Source organism: Taudactylus pleione, unplaced genomic scaffold (genome assembly GCF_031769625.1).
Source record: "Taudactylus pleione unplaced genomic scaffold, aTauple2 ptg000842l, whole genome shotgun sequence".
Taxonomy (NCBI): Eukaryota; Metazoa; Chordata; class Amphibia; order Anura; family Myobatrachidae; genus Taudactylus; species Taudactylus pleione.
The window spans coordinates 6,133,053-6,154,683 of record NW_028285244.1 but is presented as its reverse complement, the minus strand read 5'-3'; the positions used below and the strand labels follow the sequence as shown (position 1 = coordinate 6,154,683).

Below are 21,631 nucleotides of genomic sequence, written 5' to 3'. Positions count from 1 at the left end.
ACCAGAGCATACTGACATCAGTGGCATTTCTTCAGTTGAGGCACTTGTTGCTGAAGCTGTTTTGCCTTTCCAGAGCGAATTGCTGATAATTATTATATATAACTTTCAGTAGTTTATAACTGTGTTCAAGCACCATAACATTTGTGCTTTTCCTGAACTTTTTTATTTATTTATTTATTTCTATATTAACATCTGAATGAAATGAGTCGCAGAGAACTGAGAGTTCTTCTGGAGGACCAGAGACATTGGGCGAGGATACATGGAGATCTTGGTGAGTAAAATGTTTAGGGCAGTAAAACCAATCTAGATCAATCTGTGGGGCCTGTTAGCTGTACATTAGCCCCATATCCTACCTCACACTTTTTGTTATTTATTCTTACAAGTTTATACATAGGATATTTGGGGATACTGTTGGTAAATGAAACGATAGCACTGAAGAGTGACTTCACACCTAGAACAAGGCCATTTTAGAATAATCATTCAGTTGCTGGAGCCAAAGAGGGTATTGATGTCTTAATGACACAATATGATTTTTGCCTTGTGCTCTGCATGCGGGAAAAGAGGTTGAGGGATTTGTGTATGAGCAGCTAAACGGAGATGGCAACAGCTACTGTAGGTTGGCCCAAAGTTATATAGAGTTTCAGTGTTCACTAAGTCATTGTATCATCTAATTAGATTGTAACCTCTTATGGGCAGGGCCCTCGCAAACCCTCACTTTCTTGTGTGTATTTATTTTGTTTTCTGTGCACGCTGATTTATTTGTGTCCTGTTTTCCCCACTGTCTGGTGCTGTGGATCACTGTAGTGTCTTATAAATCCACAACAATTATAATCTGTAGAGCAGGTGTCCTATGAAGCAAAAGGAATTATCCCAAGTGTAGGAAGTTTCCAAATCGCCATGTCCCCAGCGGGTGATTTTATTATAAATACACAATTTGTTTTAATGCCTCCTAATAAATCGGCACAATAGGGGGCTGACTGGACACTGGAAATGGGACTATACCACTGTAATCACAGTTGGGAGGTATGGGGTCAGGATAATGTCTATGTATTACTGGATGATTCCGTCAATGCAGAGTTGGCCACAAAATTAGTGCATTTTGGGGGTCAAAAAAGTGTACACAACACCTGAGTATATGCAGCAATATGCAATAAAGTCCACCAGCCTTTGCCAATTCAGCACATTCCCTAGGGAATTGGGCAAGCCAACCCTCTCCCCCTCACCAGGAGAAACCAGCCCCGTGCTGATGGCATTAGGACCCTTCCCAAACACCCCTGAATGGTAGTAAGCCATCATGCCTAAACTGTTGGGCATGCTGGGGCTCCTCATATTTCTTCCATGCTTTTGTGTATAACTCATACAGTAGGTGATGCTAGACTTGAATGACAGTCTGTAACTTTGTGCCTCTAATCAAACAGAGTGGCTTCACTCTGACTGGTTAGAGCGTGAGAAAAGCCATTCTGATTGGTTAGAAGTACATATAATGTACAATTATACAATATACTACTTTCATACATTTTATCAAAAAGGAGGAACCCCCTAACCCTTCCCTGGATCTAGGTGAGCAATAATGTGGCAGAAAAGGAATGTGTTGGGGAGTATTTAGTTAACCATTTAACTGATGGTAACTTAAAAAAAAAAGTATTATAAATTAGAATTTCTTATTTAGGTTAATAAATACTCATATCTATTAAACACTTTTTTTTTTTTCAACATTTTAGTAAAATTATATGTATTATCCTCCCACCCCTGTAGCATTTTCCTATCACCCTTGTAGAAGGTGACCAAAATATATCATCAACACCCCCCCGTAGTGTCAATGGCCCTGTAGCATTATATCCCCATCACTCTTGTAACATGAACCCGCACGCCTCATTGTACGTAGAACTGCATTGTACCATTACCCCCCTCCCTCCCCCCACAATAATAGGTCCCCCAAAACATATATGGCTTTAAGTGGGCCCCCCTAGTAACCATAGATGTCCCCTCACTCTTTACCCCCTCCACCTCTCATATATGCAGATGGCAGTGGAGCCTCTGTGAGATGGGACCAATCAGTCCCCATACTGAGCTCTGCACTTGGAGGGGATGAATATCACACATCAGCCTCATGACATAGAGCTAAGAGGGGAACTATCAGCAGGTTTAGATAATCTATATTATATTCACACTCCCTTAGTATAAATTGTCTCTGTGAGAATGCTCCTTCCCAGCCATGTTCCCTGATAATGTACATACTATCAGGATATGTCTCACTATGCATCGCCTGTACTTACATGCCACCAGTTTTTTGAGCATTTACAGGACGCAAATATGCAAAAACCTCTCCACAAACAAGCGTACATTTACCCTCTACCAGGCCCAATACATGTAAATATTATTGCTGTAGTTCATGATACTGTTTGATGTTTATATGTTATCTGAGGGTAGTTATTATAGCTAAGATATATCTTTTCAGATGAACCCATCATATATGATGAGAGGCTGCGCTCAGAGCGGAGAAGAGCTGTAATGAGGAATAGACATCATAATGCTACAGACAGGAGCCGATCTCCGCAGCATCGTGGGCGCTCACACACCACCAGAACACAGCCTACTCTACATTCTGGGCAATCTCAAGGCATTATGACTGAGAGACAAAGCCAAAACTCCAGCACTGGGACCAGTGAGCCTCTCCAAAACCCCAGCACTGGAACGAGTGAGCCTCTCCAAAACCCCAGCACTGGGACGAGTGAGCCTCTCCCAAACCCCAGCACTGGGATGAGTGAGCCTCTCCCAAACCCCAGCACTGGGACGAGTGAGCCTCTCCCAAACCCCAGCACTGGGACAAGTCAGCCTCTCCCAAACCCCAGTGCTGGGCCAAGTCAGGCTCTCCCAAATGTGAGTCCTGGGCCAAGTCAGCCTCTACCAACCCCCAGCCCTGGGCCAAGTCAGCCTCTCCCATACCATCAGGTATCTGCTGAAAATAGGCAAATTATCTCGGCCGGCCGTTGGACACAACAATTCAACAGACTCCCATCCCACATTATCACCGAGAGTGTAACCAGGGAATCCTGTTCAATTTGTTTAGTGAATTATGAGAATGGACAGCAGGTTACAGTTTTACCTTGCAGACATATATTCCATCCCCGTTGCATTGCACAATGGATCCGAAGAAGGCAAAACTGTCCTCTGTGCCGCAGCCTATGCTTTCCGCAGAGAACATGGAGAGAACGTTGTTGTATCTTATGAATTCCAAAGGAAACGAAGCAGTAAATATTGCCATAACACCAGGCTGGTAAAATGCCAAATGGACTTCTTGCCCTGGGCGCAACTACCGACCCTGTCAAGTTCATCTTAAGTTGCTGCTTAATCAAACTGCAGCCTTCCACCTATTCCTGAATTCACTGCTACTTCAAGATCATCTCAAGTTGCTGCTAATCTAACTGCAGCATTCCACCTATTCCTGCATTCACTGCTACTTCAAGATCATCTCAAGTTGCTGCTAATCTAACTGCAGCATTTCACCTATTCCTGCATTCACTGCATTCAGCAAGTTGCTGCTGAAGTAAATGGAAGAATTCTACATATTCCTGCATTTACTGCTTCTACAATTTCATCTCGAGTTGCTGCTTAATCCTACTGCAACATTCTACCTATTCCTCTATTTTATGTTAATTCAAAATCAACTAAAGTTGCTGTTTAATCAGACTGCAGCATTTAACTAATATTTGCATCATCCCAAATTGCTGCTTAATCATATTATGGATTCCACATATTCCTGAATTAACTATGTCTACAAATTCATCTCAAGTTCTTGCTAAATCAGACTTCAGCATTCCACCTATTTCTGCATTCACTGCTACTTCAATTTAATCTCAAGTTGCTGCTTAATCAAACTGCAGCATTACACCTAGTCCTGCATTTACTGCTACTTCAAGTTCAACACAAGATGCTCCTTAATCAGACTGCAGCAACTCCACTCACTTCTGCATAATCCCAAATTGCTGCTTAAACATATTGAAGAATTCCATATTTCCTTGAACTAACAGCTTTTACAAGATTATCTGATTAAGTTCCTACTTAATCAGACTGCATCATTCCACCTATTCCTGCATTCACTGCTGCAATACTTAACGTTCATCTCGACATCCAGGGTAGATCGTCTCAGGATCCTGCAAATCCCTGTGTACTGTGACATGGGCCCTTATACTGGATTCCAGTCACACTGAGAAATTTGGCCAAGCATCGTCAATCAAGGTACCAGAAGTAAAGATGGCTGCCGTCTTCTGGTCTACAGCACAAGTAATAAGGTGTTTGTTAAACCCACCTGGCGTTTGTTTAAAGGATATTTTCATTCTTGTGTATTTTTCTTTAACAATTAACAATATCAATAAAAGTATTTTTATATTTCTAACCTTGTCTGAGTGATTGAGGAACCCCCAGAAGGACCTGGGAACCTTTCTATATTATAATAAAGGACCTCCAGGGGCCAGCCAGTGTAAAGCACGTACAAGTGGGTGAGAGAAACACACTAGAGGGTATATTTACTAAAGTAAGGGTTTTTAGAAATGGAGATGTTGCCTATAGCAATCAATCAGATTCTACTTAACATTCATCTAGCACCTTCTAGAAGATAATAGCTAGAATCTGATTGGTTGCTATGAGCAACATCTCCACTAGTAAAAATCTTGTACCTTAGTTAATATACCCCATGGGCTGATTCTGAGTCAGACACAACTCTGACGAAATTCAGCTAATGGAAGTCTAACACGTGTATACGCCCATATTCTGAGTTGCACGGATCCCTGCATGTGCGGTAATCTCTGTTACTGTGCATGCTATGTGCAGGATATATGATTGCAATAGGCGTCTGCTCTGCATATGCACAATTTAGGAGACGGTTCTCAAATGTGAGTATGCCCAGTTGCCACAAGTAATGCCCATTTGACAGACGGATAGAAACTACTGAGATGTGTCTAACTCAGGATCGGCCAGAGATACATAAAGATGCATATAATCGCTGCGACACATGCGCACTACAGTTGTGGTCGAACTAGTGTGTGACTTACAATCAGACCCGCTATCCTTACACATATTATTACAGAAAGTTCATCGCACAACCTATTCCGCATCTTACATATAAGGGAGCGCTTTTTCTAATACGTTTTTCCTATTGTAATCGGCAGCGATGCTAGTTTATCATAATACAGGTGATACAGCTTATTGTAAAAAAGTTTCACCGATGACGTCATTTCGCCAGGCGGAAAAGTATCGCCGTATTCAATTTGAAAGACTTTCCGACTAGGTGGATAGTCAATGTAATGTAATAGACGGAAAACTTTCGCCTATGAATAACAGGCGGAAAAAAGTGTAGAATTGGGGTTTTGGGGTGAAACATTGTGGGAACCCCCGTCCAGCCTTCAGACAGTCCCCCAAAGGTAAACCGCATCAAAAAATATTTAAGAACACCCCAAAAAATCACTTTGAATTTGGGGGTGGAAAACAAATGTTGGGGCACAAAGTTAAAAACTAGCGAACTTCACTCTGGGGGGGTCCCCAAGTATGCCCCAGGTGTTTTTTTCATTGCAGGTGCTTGCGGCAGGTGGATTTTTCACAATTTTTTAAACTTAACTTTAGCAACTATAAAATATGCTGGCCCCCATTTTCAAGTACCCCAAATTTGCTGGGATAAGTTATTTTCTGCAAATAAAAATCCTGAATACTATTCTTCACCACTTATACAAAAACGCTATTTAGCAGCTATTGAGCCCGTTTAAAAACAACAAATACCTTCATACTTGCCTACTTTTGAAAATGCATTTCAGGGAGATTGTGAAAGCAGCACCTATGAGCATGGCGGTAAAGTGGGCGTGTACTGCTACATCTGAGAGGCGTGTCATAAAATTGACTTGCATCCAAATGCAAATGAGCCCCAAAGCAGTCAGTAAGATCTATTTGTTGATGAAAACACACTATCACTTTTCAGAAAATACATGTAACCATAGGGATCATTCTGCCTTATAACCAATGCAGGAAAATGATAGTAATGATCCAATTTGAATGTAAATCTCTCTGTTTATTTTTATATATAACATATTCATAATGGCAGTAAGTTAGAATCAGGGAGATTGCTAGGCTCTTCAGGGAGACAGGGAGATTGCTACTGTTTCAGGGAGTCTCCCTGACAATGAGGGAGAGTTGGCAAGTATGGTGTGTATATACTGTTATCACACCATCACTGCCCCTATGTTTAATGTTATTCACTTCACAATATGATAACTTACATATCACAATAAGATTGTTCTCCAGGGTTTCAACCTCTGTAAACAGGGATGTACAGGACCATTCCTCATCCAAATTACAAAGGCTGCTATTGTGTATTACCCTGAACATTTATTACCAGTGGTGGCCCCTGGGGTGGGGCTGCAGCACAGTCCAAAATTCAAACAGGGGAGTCACACCAACTGCCAGTGATTCCTGCCCATCTATGGTTGGTAGCATATGAAATGACAGTGGGTGTGGCTCCCCTATTTGAATTTTGGACTGTGCTGCAGCCTCACCTCTGGAGCCACCACTGGTTATTACTGTACAATACAAACAAATAGAATAAAATCTCCCACCCAAGGGGGATATAGGGGGTCATTCAGACCCACTCGCAAGCGGCAGTACGCTCGCAAGTGGGTCGATGTTCCCCACTGCGCATGCACACGACGGAGGGAGCTCCGTCGTGCGCATGCGCGAGACCCGGCGAGCGAAGGACTTTCCTTCGCTCGGAGAGTCTCATCAAAGGGGGCGTGCTGTCGATGGTGACTGACAGCACGCCCCCTTTGGGGGGCGTGCCTGCCAGGCGGAGGCGTTCCCAAGGGAACGCCTACCGTCTGAAGCCGACCCCACTGACATCACTAGTGATGTCAGTGGGAGTGATTTTGGCTCTGATAGATGCTGTCAGGCTTTGTGCGTCTTTATACGCCACCATCAGTGGCACCATTGAACCTTTCACCAGCCCTATGCTAGGTGCAGATCATATATATGGCCTCCAATGTGAGAGATTCCGCGTCTCTCTGTTTATTACCCCTTATCCCGGGACATTCATCAGGGGAATAATGTCATTATTACTGCTCTGCTGGACTGCGGTAGGCATTATGGCCCTGATTCAGAGCCGGACGCTCTGACCAGGGCGCTCGCTCTGAATCAGGGCCCACCTCCATTAATATGGAGCGTCCTCCTGGATGCTCGTATAGCTGTGGGTCACCACCCACAGCATATACGAGCGTGGAAAAATGATGGTCGCGATGGTCTTGACCATCTTGACCATCGCGACCATCGGAACTGCGAGTGAAAGCCTGCGGTTGGGTTTCCGATGGTCGCGATGGTCAAGACCATCGCGACCATCTTTTTGCACGCTCGTATATGCTGTGGGTGGTGACCCACAGCTATACGAACATCCAGGAGGACGCTCCATATTAATGGAGGTGGGCCCTGATTCAGAGCGAGCGCCCTGGTCAGAGCGTCCGGCTCTGAATCAGGGCCATAATGCCTACCGCAATCCAGCAGAGCAGTAATAATGACATCATTCCCCTGATGAATGTCCCGGAATAAGGGGTAATAAACAGAGAGACGCGGAATCTCTCACATTGGAGGCCATATGGATGATCTGCACCTAGCATAGGGCTGGTGAAAGGTTCAATGGTGCCACTGATGGTGGCGTATAAAGACGCACAAAGCCTGACAGTGGGCGTCTCAGTCCTTGTATATTTGGATGTACACCAGTTAGGGCATTGTAGCAGCATTAGCCTAAAATCACAGACGCAACTGCTGCAAAAGACGCGAGCAAGGCCGCAACTACGTCCAACTCAGAATCAGCTCCTATGAGGAGGAATCCTGCCCCCTTGATAGGCCCCACCCCCTCAACAGACCCCGCCCCATTAGAGCTGCTTCCATTAATTTCCCAGGCTGGTTTCCCATCCCAATCCGCCCCTGATCTCCTACATTGGCTATTGCAATCTATAGACGCAAACATTGGTAGCACCATGGCAATTTTCACCAGCCCCATTGTATAGTAGGTGCAGATTGGCTTCCGATGTGAGCGATTATGTGTTTGAGATTGCAATCACTTCAGTGACACTCCCATAGCACGCCCATAGGACGGGCCATCTCCGTGCATTTGCATAGCCACCTCCCAGTCACTGCCCGGGAACGCCCAGTACATTTTCAAGTCATTCCTGAGACCGTGCACCTCAATCACAACTGCGACTCCAAGCCTGATTCACAGATGGTCGTAATGTTGACGTTGTGCAGCCGATGTGTGACCGATGTTTCCATTGTTCTCGCTTTTGTATGTGCGTGGTGAATGTCAGGCACCGGAGGTGGACGCCTCAATGCACAAGACAGCAACTGAAATGTTAGCATATATTTGTAAGTCTGCTGCGTATGGTATCACAGGCCCTGTGTGCGCACAGCCCTGGATACAGGCACAGTGCAACTTGGACGCATGCATGAATCAGGCCCTCTGTGCACATGGACTCTGGACGCAGTGCAACTTATACGCATGCGCAGAAGAAATTTCCATCATCTGTGTCTGACATCACCTTTGCGTCCGATCATTAGGCACTTTGGGCCTCATTTATCAAAGAGTATTAACATTCACATTGAGTGATAAAATTCATTGTGTATGATAATGGTGCTCCAGCCAATCATCTCCCAACTGTCATTTTTAACTGTCATTTTTCACACAGATGACAGTTGGGAGCTGATTGGCTGGAGCACCATTATCATATGTAGCGAGTTATATTACTCATTGCGTATGATAAAACTTGTTGATAAATAAGGCCCTCAATTTGTTTAACCAGTATGTTATGTGTGGTATTTACCCTCATGTATCAAACTCTTATTTTCCTATAGATCGATGGTTTGTTTGCAGGGCTCTCTGACTCTTTGGGCCGTATTCAATTTGAGGCGTTAAGTCCGGATCCACGGTAATTTACCGCCGATGACATCATTATCGCCTGTTTTGGTTTTACCCCGTATTCAATTTCAAAGACTTTCCGCCTAGGCGGAAAGTCAATGCAATGTAATAGGCCGTAAAGTATCGCCTATGAATGACAGGCGGTAAAAAGTGCAGAATTGGGGTGCAACGTTGTGGGAACCCCCGTGCAGCCTTCAGTCAGTCCCCCAAAGGTAATCTGGGTAAAAAAAAATTGAAACTTAAGGACACCCCAAAAACTTACTTTGAAAAAGGGGGCAAAAAAAAAAAGTTGGGGTACAAACTTAAAAACTAGCGAACTTGACTCTGGGTGGGTCCCCAAGTATGCCCCAAGTGTTTTTTTGATTGCAGGTGTTTGCGCCAGGTGGATTTTTCACAATTTTTTTAAGTCACTTTAGCAAGTTTAAAATATGCTGAACCCCATTTTCAAGTACCCCAAATTTGATGGGCATAGTTGTTTTGCCTTAAAAAAAGACTTCTAAATGCTCTTCTGCATGACCTTATTCAAAGCCGCATTTATGTAACGGCGTTCACACAGACAGGCACGCCTGCGTTTTTCAGACCACCCCATCGTCACCACCCCCAAATGCTGACAACCTGTCACTCACTCTGCGATGGATTTCTCTGTGCGTCCGTAGTCGCAATGCGATGCACGATGGCAAACAACAGCTCGATCTGCGTGCGTAATAGCCTTTGCATCCAGCTCTGAATCCAGCCCAATAATAATAATAATAATAATAACTGCACAATAACATTCCTCTTTTTCTGCATGTTAGATGGGATTATTATGGCTTATATTCAGCATACAATATATCCTTTCTTCATTCCTATTTACTGGCAGCAGCTTTTAAAGAGCAACAAAATACCTTATCATAAAACTTGGCGTACATGACATAAGGACGACCAGGGCTGATCTCATACATCACATAATTAGATGCACCAACCCAACACCCAACACAGAGCCGTAACTAGACTTTTTGATGCCCTGTGCCAGAAAGAGCATTGGCACTCCCCTCATTTTTCAAAGGGACATAATGCACCCAAAAAAGGGCCATGGCTTCATAGGGAAGGCCCAGGGAAGAGATAGGAGAGGCCAGGAGATGCTGGGGATGAAATAAGAGGAAGCTACAAGCAAGAATGATAATAAACAGAAATGTGACAGGCCCAAACAGCGCCCCCCGCCCTGTGGCGCCCTGTGTGATGGCACCGGCCGCACTACCCTAGCTACGGCCCTGACCCAACAGCAAAATAGCTCTGGAAACCATTTTTAAAATATTAAGGCAACAAGGCTTCTGGAGACTTGGATAAAGTAACTAGTTACAGCCACAATTATAATTAGGTATATAAATAGCTAAAGATGAATGTGAGGGTTGTTGTTGTAGTCACTTACTTGCATTTGTTACCAAAATGAATGTTTCTTGTGTATAGAGGACCTGATTGCAGAGTTGTGCGCTACGCCAATGTTTTTGCAAATGGAGGGATTTCTTTTTGTCATCGCGCAGGTGTCTGAGTCGCACTGCGCATGCGTCAAGGTACATTACTGTAGTCACCGACTGTGAGTCATTCATCAGGCAAGGAGGTGGCAATGGGGAGTGTCGACTAATACTGCAGGTGTGTGCTGACCGCTTAGGGTGTGTGTCACATCCTGAATCTGTGATCCTGTACGCAGGAAACATGGCTCCAGCATCTCAGGTATGGCAGCCATTTTGAGTGACCATAGACCAACTGAAGGATTCGGTCTTTGCATAATCTGTATATATGTATAGCGCACACACATAACTGGCCCATTAATAAGCTCTATCTGTATATATGTATAGTGCACACATGTCACTGGTCCATTAATAATCCCTATCTGTATATATGTATAGTGCACACACATCACTGGTCCATTAATAAGCCCTCTCTGCATATATGTATAGCGCACACACATAACTGGCCCATTAATAAGCCCTATCTGTATATATGTATAGCGCACACACATAACTGGTCCATTAATAAGCCCTATCTGTATATATGTATAGCGCACACACATCACTGGCCCATTAATAAGCCCTATCTGTATATATGTATAGTGCACACACATAACTGACCCATTAATAAGCCCTATCTGTATATATGTATAGCACACACATAACTGGCCCATTAATAAGCCCTCTCTGTATATATGTATAGCGCACACAAATAACTGGTCCATTAATAAGCCCTATCTGTATATATGTATAGCGCACACACATCACTGGCCCATTAATAAGCCCTATCTGTATATATGTATAGTGCACACACATAACTGACCCATTAATAAGCCCTCTCTGTATATATGTATAGCACACACAAAACTGGCCCATTAATAAGCCCTCTCTGTATATATGTATAGCGCACACACATCACTGGCCCACTAATAAGCCCTATCTGTATATATATATAGCGCACACACATAACTGGTCCATTAATAAGCCCTATCTGCATATATGTATAGCACACACATAACTGGCCCATTAATAAGCCATATCTGTATATATGTATAGCACAAACACATAACTGGCCCATTAATAAGCCCTATCTGTATATATGTATAGCACACACATAACTGGCCCATTAATAAGCCCTATCTGTATATATGTATAGCGCACACACATAACTGGCCCACTAATAAGCCCTATCTGTATATATGTATAGTGCACACACATAATTGGTCCATTAATTAGCCCTATCTGTATATATGTATAGCGCACACACAAAACTGGCCCATTAATAAGCCCTATCTGTATATATGTATAGCGCACACACATCACTGGCCCATTAATAAGCCCTATCTGTATATATGTATAGCACACACATAACTGGCCCATTAATAAGCCCTATCTGTATATATGTATAGCGCACACACATAACTGGTCCATTAATAAGCCCTATCTGTATATATGTATAGTGCACACACATAACTGGCCCATTAATAAGCCCTATCTGTATATATGTATAGCGCACACACATAACTGGCCCATTAATAAGCCCTATCTGTATATATGTATAGCACACACATAACTGGCCCATTAATAAGCCCTATCTGTATATATGTATAGCGCACACACATAACTGGTCCATTAATAAGCCCTATCTGTATATATGTATAGCGCACACACATCACTGGCACATTAATAAGCCCTATCTGTATATATGTATAGTGCACACACATAACTGGCCCATTAATAAGCCCTATCTGTATATATGTATAGCGCACACATAACTGGCCCATTAATAAGCCCTATCTGTATATATGTATAGTGCACACACATAACTGGCCCATTAATAAGCCCTATCTGTATATATGTATAGCGCACACACATCACTGCCCATTAATAAGCCCTATCTCTATATATGTATAGCGCACACACATAACTGGTCCATTAATAAGCCCTATCTGTATATATGTATAGCACACACATAACTGGCCCATTAATAAGCCCTATCTGTATATATGTATAGCGCACACATAACTGGCCCATTAATAAGCCCTATCTGTATATATGTATAGTGCACACACATAACTGGCCCATTAATAAGCCCTATCTGTAAATATGTATAGCGCACACACATCACTGCCCATTAATAAGCCCTATCTCTATATATGTATAGCACACACATAACTAGCCCATTAATAAGCCCTATCTGTATATATGTATAGCGCACACACATAACTGCCCCATTAATAAGCCCTATCTGTATATATGTATAGTGCACACACATAACTGGGCCATTAATAAGCCCTATCTGTATATATGTATAGTGCACAGACATCACTGGCCCATTAATAAGCCCTATCTGTATATATACATGCATGTGTATATACATTATGAGATATGGTAAGAACTTACCCTTGTTATCTCTATTTCTACGAAGTCCATAGGGTTCCACAGGATACCTTGGGTATAGGTGATGACGTCAGTCTTCAGGCACCACAGAGTTAAAGTTTTCAGCCTCCCAGGATGCATCTGGGTCCCTCTCCTATACCCCGCCCCCGGGCCAAGGCATCTCAGTTACGTCACAAGCCATAGGCCGGAGGAGGAGAAGAAAGAGAGAGAGAAGAAAAAAATCTGGACACTCACAAGAATCACATTCTCACCATAGGGAGACGGAAAAAACGGTGACCAGAATAAAGCCCATCTGCAGTACAGGTGCGACAGGGCGGGAGTCCTGTGGAACCCTATGGACTTCGTAGAAATAGAGATAACAAGGGTAAGTTCTTACCATATCTCATATTTTCTACTTCAGGGTCCATAGGGTATCCACAGGATACCTTGGGGATGTCCCAAAGCAGTATCCTTTAAGGGTGGGGACGCTCCTGTGCTGAGAGGAGAATCCGCCGCCCGAAGGAAGCATCCTGAGAGGCAAAGATGTCAAAAGCGTAATACCTCACAAAGGTATTGACAGAAGACTACGTAGCAGCCTTGCAGATCTGAACTCCAGAGGCACCACGTCTAGCTGCAAACGAAGGACCCACAGACCTAGTGGAATGAGCCCTCACCAAGGAGGGAACTGGAAGACCTTCATGAAGATAAGCTTCTGAAATTGCCATACGAATCCAGCCTGCCAAAGTCTACTTTGAAGCAGGCCAACCCTTTTTACGGAAGCCATAGAGGACAAACAAGGCGTCCGACTTCCTAAAAGAAGAAGTGCGATCAACATAAATTCTCAATGCCCGCACAACATCCCAAGTGGCGTCACCCACTGAAAGTCCAGGTGAATTGAAAGCCGGCACAACAATTTCTTCATTGATGTGAAAACTGGATACCACTTCGGGAAGGAATCCCGGACGAGTGCGAAGCACCGCCCTATTCCTATGAAAATTCAGAAAAGGGGGTCTACAAGAGAGAACCCCTAAATCCGACATCCGTCTGGCCGAGGCAATGGCCAGAAGGAATATGGTTTCAGCTGTAAGCCATTTAAAGTCCACTGAGTCCAGTGGTTCAAACGGCGGTCCCTAGAGAACTCTCAGGACCACAGCCCAATTCCAAGGCGCCACCGGTGGAACAAAAGGTGGCTGAATGCGAAGAACACCTCGCATAAAGGTGTGCACATCAGAGAGCGCAGCAATCCTACGATGAAACCAGACTGACAGGGCAGACACCTGCACTTTCAGAGAAGCCAGGCGAAGCCCATGATCCAGTCCAGCCTGTAGGAAAGCCAACACCCTAGACAGGCGGAACTCCCTAAGGGAATAACCTCTAGGTCTACATCACCGGAAGAAAGTATGCCACACACGATGGTAGATTCTTGCCGAGGAAGGTTTACAAGCTCTTAGTATGGTTTGCACCACGGAGCTAGAAAAACCCTCTGGACCTTAGCATGACCGTTTCAACAGCCACACCGAGTCAGGTCCGGGTGAAGACAAGGACCCTATGACAGCAGATTCGGTCGTAATGGTAACCTCAGAGGAACGTCTACTGACAGACTCTGGAGGTCGGAGAACCAGTGCCGTCTGGGCCACTCGGAAGCTATCAACAGTAGCGTACCTCCTTCTTGATTTGAATTTCCGTAATACCCGCGGAAGAAGGGAAAACGGAGGGAAAAGGTAGGCAAACTGGAACATCTACTAGACGGACAGGGCATACACCAGAGACGCCTTTTCGTCTCATGTTCGAGACCCGTACACCGGCAACTTGTTGTTGTGCCGGGACGCCATGAGGTCTATCTCTGGAAGACCCCACTTGTCCACCAGACTCCGAAAGACGTCCTGGTATAAAGACCACTCTCCCGGTTCCTCCTTGCTGGTTTAAATAGGCCACCGTGGTGGCGTTGTCCGACGGGACCTGCACAGGGTGACCCTGGAGAACCGGCTGTGCCCGCTGGAGAGCTCTTGACACCGCATGGAGCTCCAGAATGTTTATTGGAAGCTCCGCTACCGCCCGAGTCCACCTGCCCTGAAACAAGTGTGGACCCGTGACAGCTCCCCAGCACCGGAGACTGGCGTCCGTTGTTAACAGGACCCAGTTCGCCACCCAGAACGGGCGTCTGCAAACACCAGGTTAGAGACAGGCGAACATCCGGAGTGAGCCCCATCGTCTGGGACTTGAGACACTGAGGCAATCCATTCCATCTGGACCGGATCAATAGCAGCAGAGGTTTGGAGTGAAATTGGGCGTACTCCACCATGTCGAATACCGACACCATTGAGCCCAATAATCTCTTTGCCAAGTGTGTCGACACTCGACGACACTGCAGACAACTGCGCACCCTCAACTACAAAGCAAGGATCTTTTCCTCCATCACAAAGATCCACTGCTGCCTGGAGTCCAATAAGGCCCCGAGGTGCAGGATCCTCTGAGACGGGGTGAGAGTGGACCTCTGCCAGTTTGTCAACCAGCCGTGACGTTGCAGTACCGCAATCGTCAGATCCAGATGGTGTAAAAGAAACTCTGGAGACCCCGCTATCAACAGGAGGTCGTCCAGATAAGGCAACAGTCGGACTCCCTGCGTCCGCAGGAGAGCCGCCATGACCGCCATGACCTTGGTGAATACCCGTGGAGCAGTCACCAGGCCAAAAGGCAGTGCCCGGAACTGGAAATGTTCGTTGCAGATTGCCAATCTGAGGAACTGCTGATGGCGCAAAAAAATAGGGACATGCAGGTAAGCGTCCTGGATGTCCAATGACACCATGTAGTCCCCAGAATAATGGACCGCAGGGTCTCCATCCGAAACAGAGACACCCTCAAGGACTTGCTGAGGGCCTTTAGGTTTAGTATTGAACGGTAAGACCCATTGGGTTTCTGCACCAAAAATAGAATGGAATAGAAACCCAGGCCCCTCTGGGAAATTGGAACATGCACTGCGACCAGCACCGGGCGAACTGAAGCAGGCGCCCCCCACTTTGGGGTCCCCCAAAAGGAGGCCTGGACCGTCAGGCCGCAGGTTTGTTATCTGACCTAGGAGCCGGACATCTGGTACTCCAGACCTGATTCTTGGGCTTGGACAATTTCTTGGCCCCAGCCTGCCGTGGACAGGACTGTACTTTAGGCCTACCTTGGGCCCTGTGAGGCCAAAAGGACGACCCACCAGCACTAGAAAGAATCGTAGCAGACAGAAGGCATGCAGATTTTGCTGCTGCCAACGTAACTACAATTTTGTCCAGATCTGGACCAAATAGTACCTGTCCAGACCTTCTAATCCCTTTTTGGAATCCGCGTCCGCTTTCCAAGAACGCAACCATAAGGTGCAACGAGCAGCCACGGCTGCAGAGGAGATCCTAGAGGTGAGCATACAAATAGCTAAGGTCGCTTCATTAATGTAAGTGGCCGAGACTCGGAGATTGCCCACCAACTCGGTCTGTTCAGCCGAACAGTCAGAGTCCAAAGACGCCTCCAAATTATCCGCCCAGCACTCCATAGCTCTGGCTACCCAACACACGGCCAGAGCCGGTCTGGATGCTTCCCTGCAAGGGAATAAACGGCTTTGAGGCAGATCTCCACCTTGCGGTCAGTGACATCCTTCAAGGATGACATCGAAGGCATAGGCAATGTGGCACTTTTGACTAGGCGTGTGACATGTGAATCCACTTGCGTAGGGGATTCCCGCTTAGAAAAATAATTGACCGCAAACGGATAAGCCACGGCTAAGCGTCTCTGGGGCTGAACCGTTTACCTGGATTTTTCCACGCCTCCTCTAAATGATCCACTAATTGATCAGAAAGAGGGAACACCGTAGCCTCACCCTTAATATCCTTAAAAAGGCATATATGAATGTGGCCACCAAAGGATCAATATCCTCAATAACTAAAGCCGAGCGGACCGCTCGAATAAGACCAGGGATATACACCTTGGACTTAGCGTCCGGCTCTTTGGTACGGAGAGGTTCTTGGTCAGATAGATCCAGAATCTCCCCATTATCTGACGTCTCATCGTCATCCCCATAAGGAGCAGATAAAGACGCCACCGGCCGTTATGAGGCCGCAACACAGACTCCCCCTGTAAAACATCGGACAAATGCTGAACCGATGTAGTTAAGAGTATTAACCCACGCAGGCTCCGGAGAAACCTGGGAAGGGACAGGGAGACTGTGGGGTACCATCAATTGTCTCGGGAACTCCCGCATGGGTGACGACACCACTGACTGCTGGGACAAACCCGTCTGGGTAAACGCAGGTGGCGGAGCTAGCTGGCCCACAAGGGTTGTAAGCGCCTTAGCGAAACAAGCCCAGGGAGGTTCCTGTACCGGGACCGTGACCATAATCGCCCGTGACAGTGCCAGGCACTGGGGGCATAACCCCTCCGCGTTACCCTCTCCCTCCGCTATTGGTACCTTACATTTAGTACACATGAGCTGGAGAGGAAAATCAGTCTCAGACATGATGGTAAGTATGTGACACTCACACCTATACGTATTGGTATAGTGTGAATAACACCCTGCACACCGCGCACCGCAAGGGCTTTGAGCAGAGCAAGATCAGGGACAGTAATAAAGCTGACAGTAGAAAGTGAAAGTACAGACAGCAGGCTAGCAGTTCAGTCACATACAATGCAGAAGAAACAAATCCCTGCACTATTAGCGGTGATTCTCAACTACTCAGACCCTCAGGCTGGTAGGACTCAGCGCTGCATACACTGACCTGTGACAAACAGAGGAGAGGTATGCTGGGGGACCCAGACCGCAATGCCACCGCTCACAGGCTTCCAGCAGTGTTCACCATGCTTTAAAGATGGCCACCGAGGAGCAGAAGATGAAGGAGGCCGGCCTGGGGAGGACAGCTGACACACTGTGGCCAATCAGGCAGAGCAGAGAGGCTGTGTGCAGCAGGGGAGGCGCCGGCTGTGAGACAGGGAAAGCGCGCTCCCCTGGCATGCATTTAACCCCTGGGACGCCGCAGCGCATGCCGCTCAGCAGCGGCCCGCTGTCCCAGGGGGTAGTGGAAGCGCAGGTTGGTCGCCTGGCTCCACGCTGCAGCCAGTCCCCAGGGAGCCCCCTGCCTGGGGACTCAGGAGCATGTGACCAGCAGGGACCCACCGCGGGACCCCGCTGCTTACCTGCATCCCCTTGGATCCGGCCATGGTCCAAAACATCTGGGGACACCGCTAGCCGTGACCCCAGATGTCTACCAGCATCCCCGGATCAGTACCGGCGTTCTGGTACCGGCGGGGTGTAGGGGAGACGGCATGGACGTCAGTACTGACTGTCCATGCTGTACTCCCAGATGTGCAGCCAGCGCTGCCTTTAAAAGAAACTTCAGGGGCTCTTCATAGCCCCCCTCTGCACAGTGCCTCCGACTCAGGCCAGGCACCGACGAAACTGAGATGCCTTGGCCCGGGGGCGGGGTATAGGAGAGGGACCCAGATGCATCCTGGGAGGCTGAAAACTTTAACTCTGTGGTGCCTGAAGACTGACGTCATCACCTATACCCAAGGTATCCTGTGGATACCCTATGGACCCTGAAGTAGAAATATATATATATATATATATAGCGCACGCCCATAACTGGCCCAGCACCTGTTCACAGAACCTGATGCACTTTATCCAATTGCACCTTTTTAGCCTGGATGACATTTTAAGAAGGCTGGATGGTGATATCACTGGTACATATATTCCTTGAATATTCATAAATTCTCCTCTGTGTACAAAGATGTCGGTTACACTGGAAAACCAGGATTCAAGTGGATTAAGATGTTTAAATCTGAAAGTGGGAGATATATTGAGTTTTTCTGACTCTGACGCAGACAGTGTATTGATAAATATACTTTAAAAGCAACTTCAGGTTCAGATACAGTTGATGAAATGTATTATTTCTTATTAAAACTTAAGAAAAAGCAAATTGATTATCAGTTGCATGGTTATTATATAGATCGCAAAATTCCTTGGGGGTTCAGAATAAAAAATATTCCAACCATCGGCAGGAATAATAATGAATTCTGCCGCCGCTGGTTCGCGGTTCTGAACAAATGTTCGTTAGACCTCATTTTGTTAGCAGTGGAGGAGTCAACCAGGATCTTAGGTGAAACAAAAGATAAAATTTAAGCATTACAAACATCCTCTAAACAATTGCTGATTGATGATAAGAACACTGATTGGTTAGAGAAGCTCATCACCAGCGTTGACACATATAGACGTGAATTAATTAAATAAATAAAGAATAAGTTGGCTACAGTTGATAGAAACTATCAAGAGCAAACAGTCTATTCATGGGCTACAGGGAGATATCCTCCCAACAGGACAGGTAAATTTAAAGCCCGACGACTTAGACGCCAAATAGGTACAGATACTGAGGTTACTACGGAGAATAGTTCATCTCAAAGTGAAATGGAAACCACTCACATGAAATCATCTGGGAAGCCCCCTTTAGGGGTAGCGACCCGCGCCAGGGGCGTGGAAGGGTTCAACCCTACACGCGCCGCGGTGGCAGAGGACGAGGAAGGAAAAACTACAGGTAGTAGATTTGATCATCAATCTTTCATCATATGAACTATCAGCAATGGAAAAGAAGGTGTTAAACAAGGGGCTATCATTTGTGCCGACAGGGAATTTCAGTGACTTTAGCTGGAAAATAGATGTATGGCGTCATCAGCGCACTTTAAAATTAAAGGAGTTTTTTTCTAACCAACCTGTAACCATTGAGAACAGGGCGTAAACCATCCGTTTAAGCCCAAATCCAGTTTTGACCCGCAAACAGATAATTCTTCTATAAAGTGCTACTCTAGGATGCTGGATACGACAGTGCAGGAATCAATGAAAGGTCAAATACATCATAAAAACATGTTGCATAATGAATTTTTGGCATTGAAGGGATTAAGTGAGAATAATACCCTTATTATAAGGCCAGCCAACAAAGGAGGTGCGATAGTGCTACAAGACATTGATAAATATAAAGACGAAATATACAGGCAATTAAATGATTCCAACGTATATGTGAGAAATTGGAGAGTGACCCCACAATTGTATTCAAAAAAGATATTGATGACATTTTACGAACTGCAGTTGAAAAATGGGGTTATAGATAATACCACTGCTGAAGCATTGCATGTTGCACATCCAATTATGCCATTAATATATACACTGCCTACGGTACACAAAAACCTGGAGTGCCCTCCGGGACGACCTATTTTAGGGGCACGTGACTCCTTATTTAATGTAATTGCTAAGTATTTGGACTATTTTTTGCAACCAGTAATTCAATCTGAGGCTACATTCCTCAGAGATACAACTGATCTACTACTTAAATTACGAGATGTACAGGATCTGACGGAAAACTGTTTATTATGTTGTATTGATGTGACTAGCCTATACACAAATATACCCCATGTGAGTGGACTAAGGGCCTAATTCAGAGCCGCTCGAAAGCACACAGAGCTCGCAAACGGCTCGATGATACCCCTCTGTGCACGCGCTGCGTCCAGCGTGCGTGTGCATGAGCCCCATACAGCGACTGCAGCTCAGTCGCTACGGGGCTCGCTACAAGATGGGGTGGCTGTCGATTGTGAGTGACAGCTCGCCCCATTTGTAGGCGGGGAGGGGGGGTGACAACACAAACGCAGGCGTTCCCTTAGGAACACCTGGAGTTTGTGGGAGGCCATTCTGACATCATTACCGATGTCAGTAGTGGACTTCCTCCTCTATTAGAGCAGGAAGTCCACTCTGCCTTGCGGTAGCCAAAACCCTACCACAGGGTCTCGTCGCAAGGCCGATGGTCGCGATAATCACGACAGCCTCCTAGCCGCTCGCACAAGCTGTGGGAGGTCTCCCACAGCTTAGCGAGCTGGCAGAGAAAAAAAAACACGCCCATCAGAATCAGGCCCTAAAGGCAGTACAAGAGCTCCTGATGGATAATCCTGAGTATACAGGCCCTGCGAAATCATTCTTTTTGAATCTGTTGGAACAAACACTAGCTAAAAAACAATTTCTACGTCAATGGTGAATACTTCATCAAGAAACTTGGTTGCGCGATGAGCTCGAATGTGGCACCTGCCTTCGCCAACACATACATGTTTCATATTGATAAACGTCTTTTTCTTCAAAATGCCTTCTTCAATAATAAATTGAGATTTTTTTACATGCTATATTGATGACATTTTGTTAATTTGGGAGGGGACAAGGGAAGAATTTGAGGTGCAAATGTAGCGCATACTGTAAATGAAATGGATAGCACAATAAAAGTCACCTATGAATTTAATATGACCTCTGTGCATTACTTGGATGTACTAATCACAAGAAAGGAACAACATCTGGAGACTAGTATATACTATAAACCTACGGACAAAAATACATTTTTACATTCCAACAGTCATCATCCAATCTCTATGAAGAACGGCTTGCCATTTTCACAATTATTAAGAATAAGAAGAATAACAAGTTCGGAAACGGAGACACTGAGACACATGGATGAGATGATACAAAAATTTCTCCAAAGGATATTCTCGCCACGAATTGGAAGCCGCCAAGTTAAAAGCGCTCTCGATTTCAAGAGAGCAGTGCCTGAAACCCAAAGTAAAATCCGGTAAGGAGATGCTGCCCTTTGTGAGTCAGTTCTCTACAGCTAGTCCTGCCATAGTTAAAACATCCAAACAACTGTGGCCAATGATAGTAACTTATCCTCAGTTATCAGTACTTAGAAATACTCGAGTACTAAATTGCCATAAAAGAGGTAGGAACCATAAGAATTGGCTTATTCGTAATGATGTGACATCAAAA

At 45.5% G+C, this 21,631-nt stretch overlaps 1 protein-coding gene across 1 annotated transcript; it reads left to right on the top strand.

Annotated features, from left to right (window-relative positions):
- Positions 1 to 201: 201 nt before the first annotated feature.
- LOC148474497 (uncharacterized) lies at positions 202 to 3,231 on the top strand. Its single transcript, XM_088458587.1, has 2 exons — positions 202 to 271; positions 2,459 to 3,231. The coding sequence occupies exons 1-2, from the start codon at positions 202 to 204 to the stop codon at positions 3,229 to 3,231; spliced, it is 843 nt and encodes a 280-aa protein (XP_088314713.1).
- Positions 3,232 to 21,631: the final 18,400 nt, after the last annotated feature.